This window comes from Drosophila teissieri, chromosome 2L (assembly GCF_016746235.2).
Source record: "Drosophila teissieri strain GT53w chromosome 2L, Prin_Dtei_1.1, whole genome shotgun sequence".
Classification (NCBI taxonomy): Eukaryota; Metazoa; Arthropoda; class Insecta; order Diptera; family Drosophilidae; genus Drosophila; species Drosophila teissieri.
Window position 1 is genome coordinate 16143548 of NC_053029.1, and position 17236 is coordinate 16160783.

Consider the following 17236-nt stretch of genomic DNA (forward strand, 5'->3'; position numbering starts at 1 on the left):
ATGTGGCTTTCGCAGTATTAAATTATTTACCTTTATCAACTAATCAGATAGCTTAAATATTAATTTCATAAGTCCTTCAGTTGGCTATTTCAATTAAAATGTGTACTTCAGCAAACCACTTGACAATCAACACACTCTTTAAATGACAATTTCTTTGCCTCGGCTGTTGATAAACTGCATAATTTATGTAATTTGCTGCACCGACAGACGCACTCACGAGCACTTATTGATGACAATTATTTGAAATACTTTTAAGTGAGTGGGCAACAATTTATTGAATTAATAATTAACTGCAATTGCGCAATACAAAATTTATTTTATTGCTGTCATCAAGTGGCTGGGAGAAGCCAAACCGGGTCGGCCCTGTGCATCATTAACTAATTTTAGTCGCATTCATAATTTAATTGATTTAAATGGGAATAGCGATTTCTCTGTCAATTATCGCACCCCATGTGCACGAATGTGCAGTTTTAGAATAATTGATGACATTTAATATTAATTACACTTTACAATTTAACTTGAAACCCTTATTTGTAAAGAGCACATCCCATTTTTTCCCATTGCACGCCGGCAGTTTTCGAGGCTTTAACTAATTTCATTACTATGCATTAATCATGCACCGCATGTTAATAAATATTAATGTCCTTCAGCTAGCCAGCGAACTGCCAATTTTAGCCATTAAATTTCCGGAAAATTTTTGCATAAAAGTGTACTGATTTACGGCATTGCCAAACAAAAAAAACCAACAAGTTCATTCTACCAGTGGGGTTGTAAAAAATCGTGCACAAATAACAATTAATTATCTAGTAATGAAAGGAAAGTGTTGCACTTACTATTGAATCGACCTTACCTTACTTTTAAAAATTTCAGCTTTTAATTTTTGGCCTAACAAAAATATATATGTATATAGCTTATTCAACAAAAAGTACATATAACACATGCATTAAAAAGTTTAAACTAATTTAAACACTGTATATGAAACACTGAACCGATATGCCTTCTGTTATTCTATTAAAAGAGTATTATATTCGTGGTTCCTGTGGCCATTTGTTGCATTCGCTACAATCCTGGCTGTTTCAGTCTCTTGGTCATTAAACGCATCTGTGTGAGAAAAAAAAATGGTGGAAAAACTATTAAACTCCTTTGTAAGGACACAAAAAATGAGAGACAAAATGGACGAAGGTGAGGGGAAAACGGGAATGCTGGGACCTCAGTCTTTTGAGGGAAATGGCAAAATCTGTGCTTTTGCGCACGACCATTTCTATTTCCTTTGGCCATTTCTAAAATTTGCATTTTCCATGCCACAATGTATAAAATTCATATTTATAAATCTTTTAACTGCACACACCACACCAAACACAAAATGGGACACATCAAAAAGCCAAAGCACAGACAGAAGTAAAAATGTGAAAATAGGAAATGAAAACGAAAAAAATAAATAAAAACTGAATGCCACTCAGTTAGGCCGACTACAAACATCTCTTTACCTAACAATCACTACAAAATGTATGTATTTAAATTAATAAACGACTTCAGACTTAAGATTCGTAGATAAAATCAATGAACGAAATTCCTTTTTAATGATATTTTTAATTGGTTGCACATTTGAAAGTAAGGTGCAGTTTAAGAACGTTGGGCTTAAAATAAATTCTTAAGAAGAGTATATGAGAAACTTGGATAAAAATACAAAACCATTCACACTCTTTGCCCAGAAAAAGAGCAACACCAAAGGAGCAGATATAAAAATGTGTTGCAAGTCAGAAGTGAATGAATGAATGTGAATGAATATGACTTTGCCACACCGAGCAGAACACAATAAAAATGTTAGGACCTCGCCGGCCAGTGGGTGAGCGGAACCCGAAAGCCAGGAAGCGGAAGGGAATGCGGGGAAAGCGGAAGTGGGGCGCACGGAATGAGACACCGCTGCACGGCGCTGTGATTTTTCATTTGGAGCGATTTTCCTTGGGCTGCCTGGGGCAACAGTTGTGGCCGAAAGTGGTGGGGAAACTGAACGCGTGCGGCATGCAACTGCAAAGTGACCAGGCCACCACGTCTGCTGCTGCATGTATTAAAAAATTGCTTAGCCTTTCAGCCGCTCAGCTCTGAATATATACAGGATTCCCTTATTTTTGGCCTTTGCATAAAAAATAAGTCTCGGAATTTTGGGCTTTTTATTTTATGCTCTCGAACGGAGGGTAGCCAATAAACTTCAGAATCTCGGTTGGAGCCTTAAAATAAACTCAAAAACTCTATCATATTGTTATGTACATATGCTGAGACTTTAAACGCGAATGTCAGTCCTGTAAACAATATTACCCTTTTTAATAATTGTGTGTTTGATAAAAGTAAGTGGACATACAAAAGAACGTATAGGACGTATAACATTTTGCAGAAGCCTGCACAATTTTTGGTCGCATACCTTGCAGCACACGCCACCTTTTATTTGCTGCTGATTCTGAAAGTAAGCATCTCTGGCGTTGCTATTTTAATTTCAGCCTGCCACGCGTTTGCTGAAATTAGCGTGATGCACTCCCCATTAGCAGCGTGCATGGTACTCAGATACATTTAACTTTGGGTTTTCGTTCGAGGCGTTGACGTTGCATTTTTACCTGCACGCTTAAGAACTTTGCTGCGCCAAAGTTGTTCAAATAAAAGGGTAGAAAGGAAGTTTGCCACGGAGGCTGGAAGTCAAGAAGGAGCCTCTCATCAAGTTGGCCTGGCTGGCGCAAAATTGTTCACACAGAAAATAAATCCGCACGACTTTAAATTAATTTTCAAATTTAAAAATGATTATTTACAGCTGTTATTATTTATTCGGAAAGCTTAAATTTGTATTTGTAATTTGTATGTATGACAGTGTCTTATTAAAAATATGTTTTTTCTTTTTTTTAACAACGCCCTATTTTTCCCAGTGCAGGATGCGGAATGCTGCTGATGACTATCCCTGCTACTTGGTTTCCTCCACCTGTCTTTGGCATTCTAATTAGTGTCGACTCGACCCACCTGCATCCCTCTGCCAGAAAACTGCGACTTCTTCGCCGATCATGGAGCACTTCGTTAGTCGCGTGCGTGTGACATTGTGTACATGAAACAATTATGCAACATTTACGCGCAACTCATAAAAGTGTCCGTATGTGCTCATGAGCTCTTTTTTATATACGTATATCAAAGAAGGCTGATTTCAGTCAACACGAACCGTTTGGTAACAGGAAGAGCTGGACGAAGCCCTTAGGAAATTGAGTTGAACTTAATGTAAGTTATACAAAATTATATAAGGAACTCCACCTCAGCGTTATTATTTGTGATTAAACACATAAGAGGTAAAATATTTTTAAACAGTTAAAAGTATTCTCGCAGAACAAAGAAACTACTTTTAAGCACTTCACCCAAATTATTAGCGTAAAGTTCAGGCAAAACGGAATTAAAAATGAATTGCATAAAAGGGAACGCCAAATGCGGGAAATCTTTCCCCCAATCGCGAAACTCCACCCGCCTTGCACAATAATTGCTAGCCCAGCGTAAAATTTTGCGCTGACTTCATTAAAAAATAACACGAAAAAATGTCTAACAAAAAAGAAAAAGAAAAAGAAAGAAGGAAATCAAATTGCAAGCAAAATGAATGAGTCTGGGCCACAGAGTGTAGAGCAGGAATGGCATCGATTGAGTTCAATTGGCGGGCATCGGATGGCGAGGAGGCAATTGTAAAATGGTCAGACCATGAGCTAAGCCAATAATCAAGGGTCTGGAGCTGGAGCTGGAGGTGGAGCTGGGGACCCCCAAGTCTGGCAGGTGGGCGGGGATTGCGGGGGTTCAGTTGGTGGTTGTTCTGGGGGCGAGGCCGGGCTTTGCGGTCCGGGAGGTGGCAGCTAATTTATTACGAGCATTTAACAAGCATACTCCTGGGGTCTCTCACGAGTCCGCTTTGATTTATTAGGTGTTTGGTGAAAAAAAAGAACGGCAACGAAATGAAAAGCACAAGAGGACGAGCACGAGCAGGCCGAGTCGAGGAACCAGGAAGAAGGCACAAGAACCAAGGGCCAAGGACCATGGACGAAGGACCAAGGAACCGACCGGATGGGCAGGCTGCAAAATTCCGAAACACTAATGTGAATGTAATTTGTAGTTAATGTGCTGTCGGTTGGCATGTGGGCGGGCACCTCGGCTATTCAGGCATTTTAATTGTTCAAACAAAATCGGGATATTCCGGAAGTTTCGGAGGCCTTCCTTTCTCTCGCAGGACCTCCTCCGTCAAAGTGGACGCGTTCGTGAATGCAGGCACACGCTGAGAAGGTTGTCCTTCACCTTTGCGGTACTGCCGCCACACTGAAAGGATGAAGTCGGTGTAGCTCAGGACATCCGTATAAACGCTGGCCCTATTACAGCTTTGGTTGGTGGTTGCAATGCCGATTAGGACAAAGCGCTTGAGTTTGTTGAAGGTTATAATGGCTCCCAGGGGACTGCTAAAGTCTACGTTGCACAGTTTTGTATCCGAGTCTCCTGCGCAGAACTGGCTGCTCAAAAGTGCAGTGCCATTCAAGATGGAACACATATTTGCTGGTTGCCGTCTGATGTCCGCAATGCTAAATGCATAGCTTTCATTTCGATCCTTGGGCTGACCCCACCGTGCACCGCTTAGCACCTGGATGCGGTCGACATAATCTCTCCACATTGTCCACCACATTATGCAAATAGGCCTAATGGTTTCTAAGCATTAAAATGACAAAATTATGTGCCGTGATATCGGAGTTGTAATGGAAAACTCACTTGAGAACACAATATCCTTCCCCAAACCGAGAATCGCTATGTCATTGGCGTTTGCAGTCATATTGTATAAGGGATGTACAAAGGTTTGGATTACTTGGTGCTCTGATAATATCGAGCCATCGCCATCATCTGCTTCCATAAACTCTCCCACACGAACCACTCTGCAAAGTGTAAGCATATGCAATAAAAACACTAAATGTGGGTAAATATTTCACAGTCACGTGCAATTGTTCGTTGGCCGTTGTGCAATGCGCTCCAGTCAGAATTAATTCTGTAAAGTAAAAGAATATGTATACGGATCCCAAGAACTTGATGGGATTGACCAACTTTCAGTTATCACAGTTCCGCCGCACACGTATATCAATTCCGAAGTGTGTATATAAGCCATCCACGGACTGGAGATATTATCCGCGATCTTCCCATTCTGCAGGAGTCCGCACCTTCCGTCCAGATATTGCGATGATCCGGGGACGGGGAGCAGAAACAGCAGTGCTGAGATTCCAATTGCAACTGACTGCATTGCGCTACTGCAGATCGATAGATCGGGCATTTCTCTTTAATAAGCTGGAAAATGGGGCTTATCAGGCTGGTTATTCCGAGAATGCGATGCAGCGAAGCATACACGATTTTCCCCGTCTGGCGTCATAGCTATAATAAAATAAGTTGCAGTTGAACTTAATCATTTAAAGGAACAGTTGATAGGCTCCGTTGCTTATATCTAAAGATCAGAAAATATTGTTTAATATGAATGAAATTATAAGGATGTTCGGCAAGGACATATACATAAGTGCTGCAAAGTAATTCAATTTAAGGAAAATATTATGTCTATTAGATGTTAAGATCCCTTGTCTCCTCACTGAGTAACTTCAAGGGTCAAGGGTCACCACAATTTCCGTATTTATCGCCGCCCTTCCTCATTGCGATTTTTGTTTCAGATTTTTGCAGCTGGCCAGTGTTAAATGTTGAATGTTGAATTTTCGTTGTCGAATTCTTCCTCCTTTATTGTTCAACAACGACGACGGCGCTCGCATCACAAGCTTTTCCATCGGCGGCCATTAAAGGTCATAAATCACAACATAGCATAGAAATAAATCAACCCTTTATTATCAACACATCGCAATGTTTGTTATCGAAAGGGTTATTTATAGTTCTCTTGGGAGCGAAGGCCAAAGATTCGGCCCGGCCCCAGCCAGCCGGAATTTGTGAATATATTTACCGGAATTAACTACGGCTCACAGATTGAGTTCAAGGTTGAAATTCGCTGACCGAATTGCCTACTTATCGGTGTGTGTGTGTGGGTGTGTGTGTTGTGCGCTTTTTTTGTGTTCTGGCAAGCTCATTAAGCAAATCGCATTATTTGCTCATACGAACTCAAGTATCTTTCCAGTGCACTAAGCACACAAAACGCTCTGACAGCCCCACAAGGAGCTTCATTTGCCGGCAATTGAAAGCCTGAAAAGACACACTGGGGAGGAGCAGAGCTGCACATAGAAAATGAATACATCATTAGCTGCATAAAATGTCCTTGCCAACTCAAACGTACCGATGCACTGAAAAAATAGATGCGATGTTTTGAACAAATTTGTTTTAATTTCCATTTTATTTTCATTTTTCTATACACTATTGAACTGCAATGTTTTATTTAAGCAATGCGATTTACTATCCAATTCCTGGTTAATTAAAGTTCAAATGAATAATTTCTTAAAATAAATTTTAAATCTAAGTCATTACAGTTACTTTGTTACTTTTAAGCCTAACGTTTAACCTGAGCCTATTTCTATTATTTCCAAAAGCGTTAAAGAGAAGAGGGTAATTGTTTTCCGTGTAGATACCCGTACACACGTTCAAACGAACGTGTACGTTAGCTACAAGTGGACAAAGCCGACTATAAGTGGCAGAAGAACGAAAACCCGAAAGGAGGACGAAAACATCAACGCTCCATGGCTACTTAAACGGCTTAGGTCTGAGAACTTATGCAACTTGTTAACTAATTACGTGCACAGCAGCATAAAGTGGCTTAAAACACACGCACCTGAGGCCACTTAGGCATCGAACACAGAGGGAATTTTTCATAATGCCCTGGCAATAGCCCCAAATTAAGCTGATAAGACCGAACTGATAATTTTATGGAGATACGTTATAATCTCTCAAGGATTGTTCACAGTATGTCCTTCACTCTGTCCTCAGTAGAAAGTATGGCGAACGTACAACTACTTGCACTTAATGAGTTAAGCTTACTATTTTAGCAATGACGTTATGTTATGAAATCCTTAAGTAAATATGAATAATGTTACAATTTCTCCTCAAAAGTAATCATAATCATTATCGAGATGTAGCTGCCAGAAATTAATGGATGGTTTGCCAGTTTTATTGCATGAAATAAAGCTGTGTTGTGAATATGAAACATATTAGGTTTTTTGATTAAAATGTCAATCATAAGCGTGTTAAAGAACGATTTTTAATTTCGAAATTTGTTAGATTTGAATGAAGCATTTTTAATCATTCTTTGATATTAAAATGCCTTTATGCCAGTATCTATTTCCCTTGTGATTATTTTGGTTTAAAATTCTTTCGTTATCTTTCCTGTTTATTTTAACAGGATATCCATAGCAGCTATTTCTAGACTTTTAATTAAATTTTAATCATTATCAAAGTTGATGGAACGTTGCGAGAGCCGAGCCCGTTTGGCAGGTGTTCAATAAGTTAATTTCCTGTCTGATTTCTGATTATTCATCACTGTGGCATTAAACAAGGTGTTGGTTATTGAGATCGCTTTCACTTAATCTCATTTAGTAGACGCTCTATGCTTTTTATAGAAATTAATTAAATTTTAAAGTCCTTTAGGCAAACATTTTAAGCATCGTTTAGCATAGACAAACACATTTCACTTTGACTTGGCTGGAAGGAAAAATCTTTTTGGAAGCAATCTAAAATACAAAAGTTAGCAGACAACAAAAGGGAAAACACAAGAAAATGAGGACCAGAAAGGGGTCCAAAAGGAGTCGGAGAATGAGAGAAAAGAGTGATGAACCAAACAGCCATCGAATATAATAAATCACACCTTTGTCACTCAATGCGAAAACGTATTTTTCCAATTAAAAGCCAGAGAAACGGTCCCCTGCAAATTACTTTAACCTTTCGTCGGCCATCGGGTTGCCGACATGTAATTAGTTGACAAAGGTGTTCGTGCCAGTTGTTTTAGTGGGTTTGGGTCGGGCTTAATTGAATTTTTATCTCGGCCAATGTGCCTTCATTCCACGTGTACTTCAAAAAAGTGTAGACAGAAAAATCCCAAATTAAAGATTTCATTCAAAATGGCGAAAATTGAAGAATATGCGAATTTAAATGAATTGAACCACTTTTTAAGTGTTGTGATGGCAAAAAGTTAACAATTTAGCAATCCGAATTTAAGGTAAACGATCTTGTCTATGATAAGGCAAAGATTATAAATTTCTATTTTTATTCGAAATCAATATTTAATTGCAACGAACTCGATACCGCGCCCAACCGCGAGTATATACGAGTATTTGTCAACATTGTTGACTTTGCGACGAGTTTTTCCTTGTTTCGCCTTGGGAAGATGTGCTCGGTGATTGTTGTTGGCTTCTGGCGATTGTTGTTGGCAGGTGGGCAAAGAGAAAGGTCCTGGGAGTGGCACCAAACCGCAGCAATGTCAACAGAGTAAGCCGATTGCGTGGAATTTCGCCATTGTCCCCTTCGATTGCTTATAGGGGATTGGCTGCTCCGCCAGTCAAATGATAAGTCAATTGTTTGGCTTGAAATTTCCGTTGCCGCAGCAACTACGCCTCCGGCACTCGGAAAAATGTTCGCAAATTAAATTATGAAAGTAAAAAAAGTAAAACGAAACTAGCCATTTAATTTCTAGTCATCATTGGATAAATGCCCATTTATAAGTAAGTAAAACCAGCTTAAAGCCACTTGATGCTTGAAAGAAATAAATTGAAACCCGAAATTCTTCTTTTATATATTAAGTGTTACTTATTATTATTTAAACTGTATATTTAAATCCCTGATTTTAAGTGTACATGCAATTAGCAATCCATTGAAAAACTGCAAATAACTGCAGCTAAGGTTTGCCTATTATTAGCCCCATTTAGTTTCAATTTGCGGACGAAACGATCTAATTATTTATTATCCGTGGCCCTTCCCTGCTTTGTTGACCATCCCTTCCAGTCGAGCGCGGTGGCTTTTATGGCCACCAATTGCGCTTAAGTGGGAAAGCAGCAGCTTTACGAGCATTCCCCCAGTTGCTCCAACTCAAGCCACCTCCGATTCGATTCAAATTGGCACGCAAGCCAAATGAAGTTATGAGTTTGGCCAACGGAGAGGGTCCTGGAGCGAGTGTGTGCTCCTTATTCAAGCTCCTTGTTGCTTCAGATTTGCTCAGCTGAAGTCTGGAGAAATCGGTACAACAAGTGTGCGCTTTGGGCAGATACTTACCACCGCAGTGGATACCCTTACTTTTAATAATATGAATTAATTAAATTATTAGATAAATGGTAAATATGAAGGTCCCCAAACTTCCTAGCACTTTTAAATACTTTGTGATGTAATAAATTTGTCTATCTATCCATATATCTATCTATTAATTATATTTTTAAATATTTTCAATACAATTTCTTTTTTTTAACAATATGCCAGATGTAGTGACTATCTAAAATTTGTGAACTCCAACAGATATCGTACATACTCGGCGCCCTTCGACATGCTGGCCAGCACTTGCAGAATAAACAGTCGCCGTGGGAAATTATTAGAGACAAATAAATTAAATTTTATAGCTTGGGTGCGCTAACACGGAAGGAAGTCAGGACAGTCGGGACAGACGGGGCAGGAGCCAATGGAAGGATCCCAATTTGATTGACGATTGTTTGGGGGCAATTATAGATTTGGTTGGCTTGTTTTCTGCGAGCTAATAGTGCAGGAGCTGGCTGATGGCTGGCTATCCCATGCCCACCCATCTCCAGGACAATGGCCACTTCAATTTCCTTCAGCTCCATTTATGGCTGAAACATGCAAACTAAAAGTTAAGTTCTGTGCGAACTCCGACCCCAGCTGAGTAACAACAAAAGCCGCTCGACTCGATGGCGTTTAACAAAGTTATTGGCTTCCCCGCGCCTCCGCTACCCCGGCATTCTTGGCCATCATCAACACTGTCTATCCGAGGCGCCAGCCCGCCCACTCTGTGTGCCCCGTTTTCTTGCCACCTTTTGTTTTTTACAAGCACTTTGCATATATTTATGGCTGAAAGCAGCGTAAACAATAAACTCATAAACTGCAGCGACGACGTCCGCGTCACAGGACGCAGGACACAGGACACTGGACACAGAGCCCAGCGGGTAAATCGATTTTTAAAATGAATTATGTTTGCAGTTATGCAATATGTATATATGTACATTTATGGACACAAGTATGTAGCCGTCCTGCAGCGATATGATACCGGATATTGTATATAACATTTTGTAAAGAAGCGATTGAATGCTCCGCAGAAATACGTGCATTTTAGTTCATTAAAATATTAAACATTAAAAGAATAAAGATATTTGTTGATTTTTTTACCATAATGAAGAGGAATCTTCTTTTCAGTTGTTTTCGGGCTTTTAATTTTAAAAAGCAGCATATTGAAATGCCTGTTGTTTAACCAGCACTTGTGCGTCACATGCCTTTGTTGGTCGAAACCCTGAGCAAAAAATGGGCATATGTGTACGCGTCGATGAAAAGGGACAGTATGTGCCATTTATAAATTAGCTAAATATTTTGGCAGTGACTCCACCACCCCCCCAACTCCATGGACCCAACGACCGACACATCCGGCTGCTTCTGTCCAAACAACACGCATGCACATGCATTCTGGAACTCTATTTGCTCAAAATTTTGACTGCAGAAATTGCAGCAGTGCTGGGAACTGTACTGCCAGTTGTTGAGCAAACATTTACCAGTGAAGGGGAATTCAGCAATGAAATTAGAGTCTACATTGAAATTAGCAGGCGACGCAGCGTAAGCTATGTCCCTAAACTCAGGGGTAAATATGAAACGAAAGTTGGCATATCAGTGCGTTAAATATATAAACAATATATTAAGGTACAGTGAAATCAAAAAGGGGAGAGAATCCAAATGGTTCACACAAGTAAAAGTTGCAATATTTATCCTAGTAGTGCAAAAAAATGTTTTTACATTACTGTTTTTAACCTTTGGGGTATTTGAAATATACATGACAAATTTATGTATACGAGTATATTTATTAAAACCCATTGGCTAAGAGTACAAAAAATATCCTTGGTACATTATTGAATGTTTTAAAACGTTGAACGGCTGTATTTGAATTTTTGCAAGCAGTAAAAATATTTAGTAAATTTCTTTGAACACGTCACTACATCGATTGCTAGAGGCACTTTAGCTCAGGGCCGGAAAGCCCAATTAAAAAATCGAATTGACTGTTATCTGTTTTTATATTTCTACACATTCACATGAGATGTCTCCGCTTTTTCCGACAATTGTCGACTGCAAACTCTTGTAATCCTAATGAATCCAGCACCTATTTATTTTTCATTGTGGGAAATTGTGCAAATGCCATGACAACAGTTCGCTTTTGGGGGGTCGAATGCCACGCATACTCGTACACATGGCCACTTGGACTGACCATCATTCGGATGCGAGTGTGTTCAATTGTTTAAATGTGCCGTAACAATAGTGCAAAAAAGTATACACGACCTGAAAGAAATTCCGACTTTCGCATCACAAATTTGGAGTGCTCTTCAGTAAGGAATATGATGGTGTTAAAAAAGATATATGATGTATATACATATATGATTACCCAAATTGGAAATTCATCAGTATGCTACGAAACTTTTCTGATTTTATTTTGTTAATATAATAACAAAGTGTTTAGGATACTTTAGCCCCCAGTGCTCCACACAAACGGATGTATCTGCAGACTGGTAAGAGTATTCGGAACAAGACAGATACTGATGTAGATTCACTCCTGGCCGTTGTTTGCATACATCAGTCTGAGCTCGGGGAGTAGGCAGAAGTGCAGAGGGTGGATTGCTGACAGATAGGCAGTATTTGCTGCTATTTTGTTACTGCTTGTTACTGTTTCACATGGGGCTTTGTCTCTCATCAGTTTAATTAGTTGGCAATGCTTTTGCTTTGCTTTTCCCAGCCCCCTAACACGAACCCCCATGGAAAACAAAAGCTTAGCTGGAACAAAAATAATTTTGTCTATCGCACTACATGTAAAACTGACGTGTGGGCGTTGATATATTTCTGTACTTCTTAACATCCATTTAAATATTTTATTACGAACATATACGTATTCTGCTATAACATGATCATTGCAAAGTGTGCTGGATATCTGTGTCAATCGAAATACTCATGCGAACCGTGCCAATCGGGCTCCCAGTTAAAATCATAGTCAAAGTCCACTTCCCAGGAATGACCTTCATGGTGGTGCCCCATCCAATCATCATGGTTATGCCCGTGATCTGGCATGAATTCTCCGAAGTTAGGTTCCGGAATTGGGGGCATATAAGGAGGATTGGGTGCTGGTGGAATGGGTGGCAGGATTGGTGGTGGGAGAATTGGTGGTGGGGGAATGGGTGGGCTAATTGGTGGTGGGATGGGTGGGCTAACTGGTGGTCGGATTGGTGGTCGGGTTGGTGGTCGAGTTGGAGTTAGATTTGGTGCTCGCGTTGAAGGTCTGATCTGGGGTCTATTTTTCTGACCATTGCCGAAGTTACGCCACACCTTGAGAATGAAGTCGATGTGGCTCATAACATTCGTGTACACACTGGCATACTCGCATTTTCGCCTTGTGAAGCTGGCAATGCCGATTTGGACGTAGCGCTTCGAGTTCTTATAGGGCACCAAGGCGCCCAGAGGACCACCGGAGTCGCCATTGCACAGATTGCTGTTCCTGTTTCCCGCGCAGAACTGATTCCCCACGATATTTGCACCGATATACTGGCGGCACACCTGTGGCGGTTGGCGCCGTATGTCCAGGGTCCTGAGGAAATCGCTGTCGTTTCCGTCCTCGGTGATGCCCCATCCAGTTCCGGTTAGTATCGGGATGCTGTCGATGTACTTCCTCCATTTGGTATTCACCAATATGCAGATGGGCCTAATGTTAGCTGGTGAAGCAAAAGAAAATAAAATGTGCGAAAAAACAAAAGTTATAACATGGCCCACCTCTGTAAACCACAGGTTTTTCTAGTCGCAGAATGGCTATGTCGTTCCACAGCATTTTGCTATCGAATCGCCGAGGCTTGAAGGCCCCGTCCACTTTGTGCTTCACTCGAACATGGCAGTAAGTTCCAACGCATTCGCCGTCCTTGGCACTTCTTTTGTACTCCCCCAGTCGCGCAAATCTGAAAAAAAGTATATAACTCTTCTCATTGTATGGATGTCACTTACAATGTCTGGTTCCGTTGAAGGCAGTGCGCCGCAGTCAGTACCAGCCCTGCAATGACATATTAATAAATATAATATTAATATATAATATATGTTCATACATATATAAAACAATTTCTGTACGCACTGTTTGTGATCAACGTTCCGCCGCATACGAAAGCACCATCAGTTGATTTGAGAAATACCATCCACGGACTCGAGTTATATGTCGCTATTTGGCCATTAATGACCCTTTGTACAATTTTTGGTTCAGTTCGAATTCCGCAATTTGGGTCGAGAAACTGGCTAGATCCGGGAAGTGGAAGAATAATAGCATTGCCACAATGGCTAATGCTGTGTATTCCATAATGCGCTCTTTACTGCTCGAGTGTCGGGAAATCGGTCTGGAACCTCTGCTTTATAACGTCGGCAATGGTCTTATCAAGAATTGATTCCAAGAAATTTGTGTGTGTGAAATTTCTCAGTAAGACTCTCGATTCGCAAGATAGTTATGATTAAGTCCCCATTTCTTATTTATATTTATAAGCACTTTATATAAATGTATTCGTTATTTATATGTACGCCATGGATCTTCAAATCTTCAAATATTCTGAAAACTCTTACAAGGTTGAAAAATTGAAGTTTCCCCCCGAAAACCTTGGACTTAGTTTTTTTTTTTTTTTTTTTTTTTTTTTAATTTTTTTTTTTTTTTTTTTTTTTTTTTTTTTTTTTTTTTTTTTTTTTTTTTCTGAATGTTCCTAAGATCACTAATTGCAGTACTATTAGTATTCAGATCAATTCTGCAAGTGATCTACATAGCTAGCATAGTATCTGAAAGTTCAAGATTAAATCGTTCTTAGAAATATACAATCAATGACTTTTTGAGTTTTAATAAATACGCACTGTTTGTGATGATTGTGATTGCACACAAATGTATCTGTAGTTAAGTGCAGAAAACCCATCCAGGGACTCGCAGTCGATTCTGTTCGGATTCCGCAGGCTGGATCGAGAAATTGACTGCATCCGAGGTGTAGAAGCTGGAGCATCAGAGTAATTCCAAGGAATATTGGAACTCCGCTTACTGCGGTGTTCATTGTGAGAGTGCTTGTCCATTAATTCTGAGTCTCGGCTTTATAATCCACCTTATCAGGCTGTTGTTCATATCAAAAAACAAGAGAAAACACGAGGGGACTTATAAAGTATATATTTTCTTGATCTTATCAACAGCCATCAGCCGTTTGTCCACTCATCCGTTTCCATCAATTTTTTTCATCCATTCTTAGTCTCGCAGCTATAATCATTAAAGCTATATGGATAAAAATTTCCAAAAGTTTTCACAAAGTCTAGCACATATGTATGTAGTACTAAATCATATAGTTTCTATGGAAAAAATAAAAAATTATTATTATTTACATTACATTATTTTTGTTTTATTTTATATATAATTGTTTTAAATTTTTCGTTAATACTTACTGTACGGGTATATAACCTTCGGGAACTTTCGTTCGTGTTATTATCGTTTTTCCAATATATAGAAGAACAAAAAAAGCATCGTTCCCCAGCTAAACACTTTTATATTGGAGATTATAATTGAAAAGTATGAAAGGAAAAAACAGCAGAATAGAAAAAAAAATGCTAACTCGCAATGGAAAGCTGGAAATTCGCTCACAAACGGAAATGTGCATTTAATGGGTTGCAATTTCTAGCTGCAGTTCGAAGCAATTCCGAAATTGGCGTAGATTCGTTTTAACTGCCTCGTTAGTGAAGGCAGGAAAATATCTACGAAAGAATGAAAACGAAACCGCTTTCCACTTTCCTTCTCAAACAGCGGCACCTCCCGCAGTCATCATCATCATCGGACTACCCATAGATTTATCGTTCTTATTCGCTGAAAATCACATTAGGTGAGGGTGAAGCCAAGAGGAGCGAATAAAAATTGGCCGGCATCAGAGAACGGAAGTGCATACTCCACAACTCGAACTCTCCAATACAAGATACCCCGGAATACTGGGTGTTTATTAAAATATTCCAAAAGCTCCTCCCTTTTTATAGATGGATCGAAACTCTAAACAGCAAATATAGCGCGATTGGGAATACTATTAAAATTTATTTTGGTCAGCATAATTAGCTAGAGTTCCAATTATATTACTACCCTGTTTCTCAGAGAGATGCACTTTGCGTCTGGCTAAAATCATTTGGATAGAGAGGAAGGAAGGTAAAACGTGAAGCAGTGGGCCGAGTTGGCTGAAAAAGGTGGTAGATTGGGCTGAAAGGGGGCGCTTAGCAAAGACAACGGCTAAAATAAAAAGTGTTTGAAATTATAGCTTTCAGGCGGCTTACCCGCTCCTCTCATCTGGCGTTCAATTCCATCCAACCGCGCGAAGAAAGTGCAGGACTCTGTTGACTAACTGGGAGGTGGAAGTGGGTGGGTGGGGTAGTTTGTGGGGGGTTGCACATGAAATATGAGTTAAGAAAATTGATGACAAACATTTCAACGTTTATTGCATAAAATTACCATAAAATATTGCATGCAAGTAGTTCTTGTCTCCCTCTCCCCCTCTCTCACTCTTCCTCTGTGTACTTTCTCGAACTCTGCTCGTTATAAAAATTTTCCCTTTGATTTCAGAGGAGGTAAACGCCAGCATGATTGCAATACGAGTTCACGTAGTAGCTGGGAATTAAGCTGAGATAAAAGTGGATTGTTCTGTCATGACTTTAATTCATATATAGAAATAATCATACAAAATTCCAAGGACTTATCAATGAGTAGAAAAATTCCAAGGACTTATCAATGAGTAGAAAAATAAGAAGGTTAACGAGAACTGATCGGTATCTCTGCATCTTCTAGAAACCTACATATTAATACTAGTTAATGCGTAAGTAAATAAAGTACCTTACTGTACAAGTTTGTACTTGCCAACCATATCATGGCTAGAATGCGGCTATTGTTCCGTCTTGGGCATAATTAAAATTGACGAAGAGAACGTTGGGATGGAATGCTGCACTGCTGCCTTCCACAACTACATTCTTCGCAGCTGCCTTTTGGGTCTGCGCGCTGGCCATGTCAAATTTATCACTATACCTTCTTCGGTGGCCACTATAAATTGTTGCCTTTTGCCGGTGAAGATGCTGGCTTTGGCATCCTTTTGCGTCGCTCCTCTGGGCAACCCGCTCTTCTTTGCCATCGCTTTATGTTTTGAGTCCTGGACAGCACCGCAGGCAACATTATTTGACGTAACCAAAGTAATTTTAATTTTCACCGCAGCACTCGCAAAACATCAGCGTCGGGCCGCCCAGGCCGCCCAGGACGCCAAAGGGAGCCCAGGAGCCCAGAAGCCCAGGACCACCAAGTGGCACTACAATGCACTCTGTGGAGATGTGGAGTTGTGGATGGGTCGGTGGTGGGTGGTGGGTGCAGTCGGTACTGGATGCAGTGGTGCTGGATGCCCGGGAAACTGGGGATTGGGAGTCTGGTTACTTAAGCATATTGCAAATAGACTGCATAATGAGCTACGCTTTGCTTTTCAAGACACTCAGGTGGAAATCGAGTGAACGAAGGCTAACGAGAAATGGCTGCAAAAGCATTGAACCAAAAGATGGCTGGGTCTCGTTTATAAAAGAGAGTGTTTTATGAAAGTTACCTGAGAGGAAAATGAGATGAAACGAAAATTATGAACATGCCCATTTATTTTCTATATCACTTAATGCAATCGATAATGTTGGATTAATCATCGTCTCCAGTTACTTTTCCATTACATTTTTCACATAATAATATAAAAGTAAGCCCGCAAACGAATCAAGATAAATATTACCGAATTTAGCATCCTTAAATTGACAGCAAATGGAATTTGGCAATACAATTCAAATGGTAGTTTTTTTATCTCTCGTCTGGGTTTCTCCTCCAAATAAACCCCATTCACTTCTAGAGATTTCTAACATTCCGTGTAGCATAAACACATTTGCATGAACATAAACTTGCAGCGAAATTTACATAAATTTAAAATGTATTCTGTATTCAGTAACGCCATAATTTAATTTAGTACCGCAATCAAGTGGTTCAAGCTGA

At 39.9% G+C, this 17236-nt stretch overlaps 3 protein-coding genes across 4 annotated transcripts; 1 reads left to right on the plus strand and 2 right to left on the minus strand.

Moving 5' to 3' along the window:
- Nucleotides 1–4183: 4183 nt before the first annotated feature.
- On the minus strand, nt 4184–5284 carry LOC122625944 (vitamin K-dependent protein C). The gene is made up of 4 exons (XM_043806010.1): nt 5092–5284; nt 4990–5035; nt 4765–4925; nt 4184–4704 (listed from the first exon to the last, which is right to left on the minus strand). Exons 1-4 carry the CDS (start codon nt 5282–5284, stop codon nt 4184–4186), a joined length of 921 nt encoding a protein of 306 aa, XP_043661945.1.
- Nucleotides 5285–12141: 6857 nt separating this feature from the next.
- On the minus strand, nt 12142–14264 carry LOC122625950 (serine protease grass). The gene is made up of 5 exons (XM_043806023.1): nt 14150–14264; nt 13319–13438; nt 13195–13240; nt 12970–13148; nt 12142–12911 (listed from the first exon to the last, which is right to left on the minus strand). Exons 1-5 carry the CDS (start codon nt 14262–14264, stop codon nt 12142–12144), a joined length of 1230 nt encoding a protein of 409 aa, XP_043661958.1.
- A 1649-nt stretch (nt 14265–15913) lies between these two features.
- Nucleotides 15914–16762, plus strand: LOC122626691. 2 transcript variants are annotated; one of them, XM_043807052.1, is made up of 2 exons: nt 15914–16046; nt 16106–16762. In XM_043807052.1, the coding sequence occupies exons 1-2, from the start codon at nt 16043–16045 to the stop codon at nt 16720–16722; spliced, it is 621 nt and encodes a 206-aa protein (XP_043662987.1). In that variant the 5' UTR covers nt 15914–16042; the 3' UTR covers nt 16723–16762. The 2 variants fall into 2 exon arrangements, with proteins under 2 accessions (XP_043662987.1, XP_043662988.1); XM_043807053.1 differs by having other exon boundaries at nt 15952–16046; nt 16436–16762.
- The last annotated feature ends 474 nt before the right edge of the window (nt 16763–17236 follow it).